Source organism: Sinocyclocheilus grahami, unplaced genomic scaffold, assembly GCF_001515645.1.
Source record: "Sinocyclocheilus grahami isolate Dianchi unplaced genomic scaffold, SAMN03320097.WGS_v1.1 scaffold2747.1, whole genome shotgun sequence".
Taxonomy (NCBI): Eukaryota; Metazoa; Chordata; class Actinopteri; order Cypriniformes; family Cyprinidae; genus Sinocyclocheilus; species Sinocyclocheilus grahami.
Window position 1 is genome coordinate 17,617 of NW_015507925.1, and position 10,903 is coordinate 28,519.

Sequence of the window (10,903 nt, forward strand, 5' to 3'; positions counted from 1 at the left end):
TTACATTGACTCTCGCACAACACAAACTGTTGCATAGCACCCTGGACTACATATCCCATTATTCATTGCACGGTTTGCACACTGCACTGACTGCACTCATTGCACACAGCTGTTTCTAATAACCTCACTCACTATATAACACCCACTCTAACCACCTTTCTCGGCTGAGTATTGTTTAGCTTGTACCCCTTTCCGAGTCTCCGTGTTTTCCTTGTTTTGCCTTGCCTGTTTTTGCAGTTTCTGATCTTTTGCCTGTTTTCCTGGATTTCTCCCTCTCGTCTCGCCCCTGTGATTCTGTCTGCCGATCGGTGACCTACGCTAGCCCTAGGACTATTCTTGTGTTTTTGCCCGCCATATACCTGTTTGCCATTGTTCAACCCTGCCTGTTATACCACGTCTCTTTAAATAAAGCTTGCAGATGGATCCACAAGTCTCACGTCTCGTCAGCCCCGTTACACAGACATACTAATACTCTAATGATCGCTAGTTGATATGTAGTTGCAGAGTCACTTATCAACAGCTGTTTAAAGGGTACCATCAAACTGATATTACAATAAAAATAGTTCAAAGCAAATGTGTCATATTACACATTCATCTGATCTGATATCTGATCTTATGGCTGTTTGAGAGAAGAAAAAAATCATTATTTTTATTATTACTACTTATAAGTGGTCTCTGACTGCTTTAAGTAAAGTAGCATAAGAAAAATGGCAAGATATGATACTTATAATACATTATAACTATGAGAAATATAATCCATTGTAAAAGTGGATGCAACGTGTTCATTGCGTTATAAATCATCATACTCTTAAAGCTATAACCACAAATAAGTAAATATTATAATATATTAAAACTTATGTATATTCATGAGATGATACAACATGTTACAAGGTTTTTTTATAATGCATTATGCATTCATTATAATGCCTTAAGAATACAGGCTTCATAGAAAGTGTTACCAAACTTTTCTTTGCACTCAACAGAGCAGTTGGAAAAGTTAATGGAAGATTTGTTTTAGAAAGGGGACTTGACATTAAATACTGAGGAAATGTTGCTGCAATAAAAATGTCCTTTCCACATTCAATGGCCTCTGGGAACAGAAGTGTCACATGTTTGAACTTCATAATATAAGTAATCTCCTGCCAAGCTAAACTCAGATTCTTAGCAAGAAACTTTGAAAAAGAAACAATTATTAAAGGCCAAAAAGAAAGTGTAAATTCAGAAGCATGGTGTAAGATGGACTGCTGGTCATGAAACTAGAATCTGTGGCAATTATTTTAATGGATCAAGCCTTTTTCACAATTTGCTTACACCACTATTCACTGATACAAATGACAATTTCCATATCTATACTCACAAAGTTTACATCAATCTCTTAAGTAGAGTGTTACACCACATCACAAACAACAGAAGATACAACATATAATTTTATATACACAGTTTTAACATTACTAACAACTAGCCTCGATACCTAATTTTTATTCATATAATACATTTATTTAATCTAAAATTTTAGCATTTGAAAAAAAAAATCGGAGTTCAATAAACCATAACATTAAATAAAAATAGGTTAATTCAAACTGAATAAATTACTTGCAAAGTTTCAGTTTGTTTTGCTGAAGGTAAAATTGGATGACCATTTGGATCAAACAGGTTTACAGGTTTTCATAATGTTAAATATTGAGTTTCAGTTGAATAAATGATTGAATGTATACAGCAAGGCATAAATTGTTTATGCTAATGTGCCAGAAACACATGATTTTTCTGCTAGACCGTAAATACAGTCTTGTTGTTTCCACGTGATATACAGTTTTGATGTGTATATCTACATATCTGAAAAAACATTGTAAACATTGTAAATAGCACTTCTAATGAAATCGAATATGTCTCTTGCCAAAAGCGTTTTGTTCTACACTGTCTCAAATACTGTGAAAAAAGTCATACAATCGTTCACTAAAAAAAATGGAACAAGAAAGAGGAAGAGGCAGAAGATAATGTCAGCGGCCTCTCTTTCTGCTTTGAATGCTGTTTGGCGAAGAGACCAGATTCAGTCATACAAATCAAATTATGAGGCCAAATTCAAATGGCAGGATAATACCTGTTCTTACATGGTGTGCAATCTGATCTGACCAGGTCACAGTACTTAAAAATCATATCAGCATTTGTTACATATTTACATTTTCTTACATGCGGTCACGGATCAAGCCTCTGTGGCTCCCTCCAATCAGCACCAGAGGGCTCCTTTACCCAAGTACTTATTCTTTCCCCTGGGCTGTGTCCGAAATCGCCCCCTATACCCTTAAATAGGGCACTATTTGAGGGAACAGCCATTTTTAGTGGTGTCCGAAATCATAGTGGACGTTCTCGAGTGCACTCATTCAATCCCACAATGCACTGCAAAAACGAGTGTACAACTGCTGCATGCTCAATGGCTAGAGAATGCCCATAATGCACCGTGAGCCGAATGAATTCCCGCATCAAGCCAGAAGATGGTGCCCGCAGCTGAATAATCAATCCGTTAATTTTTACAAAGCGCTCATCCATGGCGTACAGCATAATGTACAACACGGGTATAAATTCATTGTAAATTGATTATTAAATTGTTTGATTAGGGTTTATACATAATTTCCATGACAGAGTTCAAGATAAATCCTTTAATCTTACTACTGGAGCTGCTAGTTTCAAATGATTAATGAACAGCAAGCACAAACTATGCAAAAGCGGCATTCCTTCCGGTGCACTCAGTGTCCGAATTCACTACTCGTTTTCATTCACTCCTTCTAGTGAACTGAATTAGTGACCTAATGTAGGGAATAGTGAATGAGTGATCCTGGATTGTTTACCCTGTTTCAACCCTATGCTGCCTGCCTTTGTGATTCTTCCTTGTAAGGATGGGCAAAATAAGCTTCATGATGAAGCACTGAGGCTTTACTCTGATTGTTTCGGGAAAAGATTCAAAGCTTTGAGAGTGTCGAAAACATCTCACCATCTGGTGGTTAGTAAAAAATAATGCAGCCAAAAAAAAATTAAAAAGACGCTTTGTTGGATGAAGCAGCCACCACACATTCCATAGACAGTTTACATAGTTTCCATACATAGTTTCATGTTACATGCTCAAATAAAAGACTACTCTGTGTGTGTGTGTGTATATATGTTGAATTTCTCTCTGTGATAAATTCATGAACCCATTTCATGCCAGTGTGAATATCAATATGATGTAATAGAAGAATAATGTACAAATGTCACATCACTACTTTCTCGTCCACCTGGTTATTCTCTGCTTTGTCTGCTATCTGCCCTGAACCACTGCCTGTCTTGTGATTACGCTACTGTTTCGCCTAGTTTATACCTGACGCTTGTGTTTGAACTCTGCCTGTCTGTACTACCAGTAACTCTTTTAATAAAGATTTCATATTGTATGATATTTATGCACATTTGTTGACATATTACAGATTTCAAAATGCGTATAAATTGACAGTGTCAGTTAGTATCAGATTGTCACCCTTCCCCCAAAAATATATTATTTATAATATAGTATAGTATTCTGTGAACCGTGTGCATCCAGTTAAAATACCTCTGTTAAAAATATAAGAAATAGGCTAATCAATCCTTAAAAATGTATTCATCATTTTGAAAGGTTTTCTACATTTATCCAAGATTTTGTTAAATCTTTGATTATTATTAAATTGGTGGCAAATGTTCTTATTTTCTCGAATGCTAAACAGTAGAATTAAAAGAATCATACATTCATAGGAACAGGAGATAAACATCTCCATTATACAATTTCAGAAAATCCATGGCTTTTGATACAATATGCGCTACATTTTAAAATTGTCTTACCTCCCACCTGGGCGATATGACCCAAATCTTATTTCATGCTATTAGAAATTTTATTTCATGATAACGATATATATCTCAATATATTTTATTTTATTTTTGTAATTAAAAATAAGAAAAATAAGCAAATTACAAAAGCAATAGAACAAATAAACATGAAATAAACTTTTAATTTATTCAGCTACAGTAGGCTAGGTTTATTTAACGTAGTAAGAAATATTACAGAAATTGAATAAAGTGGCAAAATAAAACATTGCACAGTCTTCACTGTACCAATCAAACATGAACTTATGAAAGATCCAAAAGTGATTCAGTCAAGTGCAGTGAGTGATTAAAATTAATGACAGACAGCAGCAGGTAAAAAAGACTGCTGTCCCTTTTAAACCAATTGCACAGATCCAGTATACTGATACACATCCGGTTCTCACCCAACTCTTTACATTTGTTTAACACATAACTGACTGTGTTTATTTAATATATTTTATTTTATCTGTAATATACAGCACACAATGGGCATATTGAGATAACTGTGTGCGTATTTGACCATTCAAGCACAATAAAACAAAAGAGATCTGTTTTCGCGATCACATGCTGTCGAGAGAGGGGCTTTCAGTGCATGCACTTCGGCTGTGTGTCAGTCAGCGCGAGCAGCAGATTGAGTTCTTTTTCACTGCTTATTGCACTTAATAACTCTATCAAGTGCATCCCACTCTTTATTTTCTCATTCATGCATGTTTCCTTATCACTCAAAGGTGTATATAACTTTTAAGTATAGCACTGTTACACAGATATATTTGCCTACTGGGAATACACGATATAATCACGTTGGAAAGATCACGCGTGGTTAGTTCTTCATCTGTGCGCTCCAGTTCAAAAAGGTAGGGTAGGGTGAAAAACTCTCATCTCATTTTCTCCTCCAACTTCAAAATCGTCCGACATCGCTATTTCACCTTTTTTTGTAAAGGGTGTTTGACTGTCTTTGTATGTTCACTTTGTAAACACTGGGTCAGTACCTCCAGCTACATCACACGTGACCTTTCCAACGTGACAACGTAATGCATGAAGTCGAGCTAGTGCAAGACGAGCATTTGTGGTTAAAAAAAGTATATACATTTTTATTTTATTTTCGACTGAAGAAAGAAAGACATGAACATATTGGATGACATGGGGTTGAGTAAATGATCAGGGATTTTCTTATTCTGGAAGTGAACTAATCCTTTAAGAGTTAACTTTCTATAAAAATACTAATGTCTGAGTCTAGGTCCTACTAATGGTTTGGGTGTAATTCTGAATAGAAGTTTGAAAGTATGCAGGAGTGTTCTTTTGTGGTTGGAATATAATGATGTAAGATTTTGGTATGAAATAACTGAAGAGAATTCCATTTATACTGGATACCTGGGCCACTGCATTCAAAACGACAATGTATTTGCTTTTGAGAGTGAGGTATGCTGTGAAATATGCAATCCAGCTCAGATAGTACAAAATGAGACTAAATGTTATTGATTTGGCCTCATTGTAATTTTTCGGCAGATCTCTTCCCATATAAGAAAACAATAGACACAGGAAACCAAGAAACCAACTTATAAACACGACTATGGTTAATGTTATAGTGTTCCCCATTTCACACATGAGCATAAGTTGATCTTTATAAGTCCATGAGTCAGCAATGAGTTTGAAAGTGTCGACAGTCATCCAGATCACACAAGAAATGAAATGAATGAAAGAAACAAATGCAATGAAGAGACTCTGGCCATTGTGCTTTACCCAAAGGCTGTGCAACTTAGGGAATTGAGTAGCCATTTTAAAAACAGAAATAATTTGAAAGGCACGGACAGTCAAACAGGAAATACAGACAGTGAAGAAATATGCAAATATGACATTTCTCAAGAGGCAAAATACAAATGTTGGTTTTCCAAAGAAAAAGAACACACTTATGCTAGACATAATCAAACTGGTCAGCATGAGGAAACACATGCCGCCACCAGCAGACTTCACCACTGGCGTGTCGTAATTGTAGGCAAAAAGGCAAAATATGGCAATAAGGAGAATAATTAGGCATGCAGCAGAAACCATGACAGTGATGGAGGCGATTTCTGTGAACTGAGGATAGACAACAGAGCGAGTCTTACATGTCGTGCTGCCCTCATCAGACCATTCACCCTCTGCACAAGGAAAACAAGTATAAGGGTCCCCTGAAAAAAATTTAATAACATAAATGTTTAGTATAGTATTTTGGCAAAAGCAATAGTAACTGGATGTGGGAAAATATTTTGTCTTCAAATCAGACTTCAAATAGCACCATAACTCCAGTAAAGTATTATGGTGATGGAATGGACTGAAGAGGGATATTCCATTCCAAAAATGAACCCACACTCATATAATTCCAAACCTATTTGACTTTCTTTGGAGAAACGTAAAATAAGATATTCTGAAAAAAGCTGACAACCAAACACTTTCCATTGACTTTCACTGTATGTACAAAAAAATACAATGCAAGTTAATAGGAATGGAAACTATTTGGTTAACAACATTCTTCAAAATTAATTTTTTGTGCTCTGCAGGAAAGTTTGGAATGACATGCGGAGGAGTAAATGATGACAGAAATTTTGTTTTTAGGTAGACTCTCCTTTTAAATATAAAATTGTCATTGACTGCCACCTGAGGTACTTACGAGAAAAATCCACATAGCTGTTAGGCGGGCATTTTCTACACGTAAAACAGCAACTATGAAAACCTTCAGTTTGTCTTGAATGTCCCACCTTACACTCAACAGAGCAGTTTGAGAAAGGAACCTTTAACAAACAGGAAAATGTGTTATTTAAAGTTATTTTTTTCTTTAGCAGTTTTACACATTTCTATAAACTACGATCAGTGCTCTCAAACAACACAGCCTGTAAATGTCTCAGGTTATGTATGTAACCATGGTTCCCAGTGAAGGGGAACGAGGTGCTGCATCATGGAGTTGATACTATGGGGAACTCCATCAGCATGACCGGTGTCTGAATCACGTGCCAATAATCATTGGTTGAGTAGTCCATGACGACACAAGCGTAGCACCCATGAGTTTAAAAGGGCACCTGCAACACACATAATTAACTCTGAAGGAGACAAGCAGAGAAGCCCTGGGCATGGCAATGAGACAAAGCATCTCAACAAGGCTATTAGGGAGCAGGCTACTGATGGGAGCATTTTCAATACAATCACCCTGCAGGTGAGCTTCTAATCCATTTCAACAACCTAGATTTATTAGGTAAGAAAACTCATTAGAATCAGAATGTGGTTTATTCGCCACGTGTGTGTAAACACACAAGGAATTTGTGTACCCTGACTTAAGTAGAGGCACTTCTCCAGTACTCACTATAGTTAATGGTTAAACTATAAAATTCTATAATGACAAATAGGGACACCATCGGCGATCCAACTCGCCACTTTGTAATACTGATTGCCTGGAGAGACCTATAGAAGCACCTTAACAAAGGGGAGCATGTATCCCTTCTTCAAATCCCAACATCAGCTGAGGAGGGAGGTAAATGAAAGAGAGAGAGTCTCACTCTGCTCTACCCTAAGGGTTACTTAAGCAGCCTACCAAAGGGAGCATGCAAGGTGCTAAAAACATTAGTAATTAGTGCTTCACACTACATCCTTCAATGTTGCCACTCCTCCAAGTGGGACCCCAATGCACCTGGGGGGGAGCAGCTTAAACCCTGCCTTGAGTACAGGCACTCTACCTAAGACCCGATTTAGCTAGTGCTTTGTCTTTTTTTGTTTAAGCACTAGACCATAGTATGTGACAGATAACAAGGAGGGACGCCTCTAGGCGAACTTCCTCTACTGATTAGCATTGTCAAACCAGGGCCATAGTAGAACACCCAACCAAACGAGAGTGAAATTCATACTTTAAGACCCAACAATAGTTGGGGAGGGAGATAAACAAAGTAGAGAGAATTAAACTGACCACCAAATTTGTTCACCTTGTATCAACCCTTAGGGCCATCCAAGGGGAGATATATCCCTACCACTATTCAGGCAGGGAGACAAACAAGGATCCACTTACTCCACTGACAAGGTGGGAGGTATAAAAAAATCTCACAAACATATATATGGGGAGACAGAGGAGGTGCCTCAACTCGCTCTTTATCTAATTCCTCACAATTGGACATGTCACAATTAATCAGTCAGGTTGGAAAAGTGACTTCTCCAACCAACATGAAAGCAACAGAGCTGGCAGGGAATGCTCAAAAGGGAAAACACTCCTGTCAGACTCCTCCCCCTGTGATTACTGGCGCGTTTACATGTGCTTCAGACACCAGTCATAGTGATGGCATTCCCTATAGCGTCAACTCCACGACGCAGCGTTGAAGTTCCACTTAAAAAGGGAACTGAACACAATGTAATTTTCATAAACTTACTATAATTTACAAAACATAAATTACAATTACCTCAAACACACAAATATCTTAGATCTTGTTTTTAGAACTGTCAACAGACAACTAAAATAAGGCCATATAGTCTTTATTGAAATGGAAACAAATATCTGCTGCATGGGTTAGTAACTTAAGACTGAATGGAAAGGCTTTGTATTTGAACAATGGTCAAATATTTTATAGCCCAAAGAAACACTGGGTAGAAGTGTGGTGGAGTTATTAATCTCCTCAACGGCAAACCTTACTCACTCATCATGACGATAAATTCCTTTTGCTAAAATAGAAGTCTGTTATTTGGAGAAACATTTAAAACTGATTGACAAAATTTGTAAAGCTAAAAGTTTAGAATAAGGCTCAAAATAAATAAATAAATAAACGTACAGAAACTTTGTTATGCCATGGCAGGAGAGAGTTGTTGATGGTAAACGTAATTTCTGCATGTTTCTCATATGTGCCCACCGTCTCAAACTGTGGAGGATTCACATCAGTGCGCCAGAGCACAACTTTATAACTGATGGCTGGATCATAATTATCATCATATTTCACCTGACGGCCATTGAGTGGAAAATTCAATTTCTTTATCTCTCCAAGAAGCTGTAAGGTGAGTTCAAATAAAAAAAGACAAATATTATTATTAATATTATATAATATAACATTAAAAAATATTACTTTTGTTTTACTCATTTATTAGATTATACAATATAAATAAATAAATAATGTAAGCAATAAAACAATATAATGTATAACATGTAGTTTCATAAAAAACTAATATTGATTTTTTAATTAATTAAAACATCAATACTGTATTTGAAATAATGATTCAACTTTGCTTACCATATATGGTTTGGTCATCGTATTTTTCTGGCATTCATTGATGTCACACTGCAGAACTTTATGTAATGCATGAGCTATCGTATATATGGCAGAATAGATGCCAAAGGAAAATGATGGATTCTCGTTTATAATCTCCTCTGCAGTCAGCAATGAGCAGTAATGACAAACTTGATTGCATGTCTTACTCTTGACTTTGCCCTCAGCATCATTATGGTCAGCATCAGATGTTCCTCTGGCTTTATAGACAAATTGATTAAATCCGGGGAATGACAACAGTCTCTCTGTAATGCCGATGACTGTGCCAATTTTTTCAATTCCTGGCTCTTTTGGAAGCTGTTGATTCATAGCCCATGTTTGACTTGCAATCCATACTTTGTCTTGGATGTTGTTCGCTATGGCTGCTTTGACAATTTTGCTTGCATATTGTGGCAAAGCAAAAACTACAATGACATTGATGTTGAGCATATCAATCTTTTTAAGCGTTAGACTGTAGTTTGCGTTTAGACTTAGACCCTCTTGATAGGCCAAACAAATGCCAGTATTGTTTATATACTTATTAAACAGCTTTAGTCCATCTGAACTGTAATCGTCTTGGCTACCAAGAAAGGCAACCCAGTTCCATCCAAACCACCGTATGATGTGAATAATCATCTCTATCATGTCTTTGTTGCTAGGGATTGTTCTTACAAAGGAAGGATACTGAAGTTTATTGCTTAACACATAGCTAGTAGCTCCATAAGTCACCTTTAAAAGAGAAGAAAACACTCATATATATTTAAATATATAGTAACTTTGTAGTTCTGAACAAAAGATAGGAAGTAAGTGTGTATTTTGTTGTAAACCTTACAAATAGAAAATTTACCATTGGTATAAGGTCCATTGTGAACAGTGGTGCAATAGTAATAGTTCTTGTGCTTCCATATGGTCCTGTTAAAGCAATTACTTTAGGCTGATAGTTGTTGAGTTTTTCTTTAGGTTTTATTGAGCCATTCTTTGAGATTAAATTTAAGACTGAATTGAAATTCTTTGTATTAGAACAATGATCAAAAATGTCATAGCCCAGAGAAACATTGGGCAGAAGAGTGGTGGAGTTATTAATCTCCTCAACAGCAAACCTCATTACTTGCAACATGTGATAGCCAGATTTTGAGGAAATGTGCCTTGAAAACATAAGTGAGGGAGTTAATAGCATGTAATTGAATATTCAGTTTAGCAATGAGGACTTTGAGGAAATGCTGCTTTAATTTAAAATATTGTGCATTCATAACCCGAGACTGCTAAAAGATCCTTGCTTACCTGAAACATTCGGTGGTCTCTGCAGAAAACAGAGTTGTTTCCTTTTCAATTTCATGTAAAGGGAAAAGGCCACCCAATAAGTAATCTCCCTCCAAGCTGAAGTCTGATGCTGAGCAAGAACTTTTGAAAAAGAAACAACTGGTAAAGCCCAAAAGCAAAATGTAAATGCAACTGAGAAGCATGGTTTAAGAAGTCGTGAAACAGACTATGTGCACAGTGGCTAATCATTTGAGAAATATCAGGCTCATATTCGAGACTTAATTTTCTTAAAACACATTTCAATTTGCTTAAACCACTATATTCACTGATTCAAAAGTCCATTTCCATATCTAACTCATAAAGCACATCAATCATTTTTAAATGCATTACACCACAAATGTGTCCTCATATATAAATTGTTCAAATGTTTGTATTTATAAACCAAACTCTTGTGAAACAAACTGTAACCTTCTGAACTATCAGCAGGGGTTTTACAGTTGGATTAGAATCACAAAGTTTTTTCCAATTTAGAG

The 10,903-nt window shown here is 36.3% G+C and overlaps 1 protein-coding gene across 1 annotated transcript; it reads right to left on the reverse strand.

Moving 5' to 3' along the window:
• Window positions 1-5,094: 5,094 nt before the first annotated feature.
• Window positions 5,095-10,573, reverse strand: LOC107575601 (taste receptor type 1 member 1-like). Its single transcript, XM_016261957.1, has 6 exons — window positions 10,392-10,573; window positions 9,958-10,255; window positions 9,096-9,839; window positions 8,643-8,855; window positions 6,509-6,629; window positions 5,095-6,029 (listed from the first exon to the last, which is right to left on the reverse strand). Exons 1-6 carry the CDS (start codon window positions 10,571-10,573, stop codon window positions 5,095-5,097), a joined length of 2,493 nt encoding a protein of 830 aa, XP_016117443.1.
• Between the last annotated feature and the right edge of the window lie 330 nt (window positions 10,574-10,903).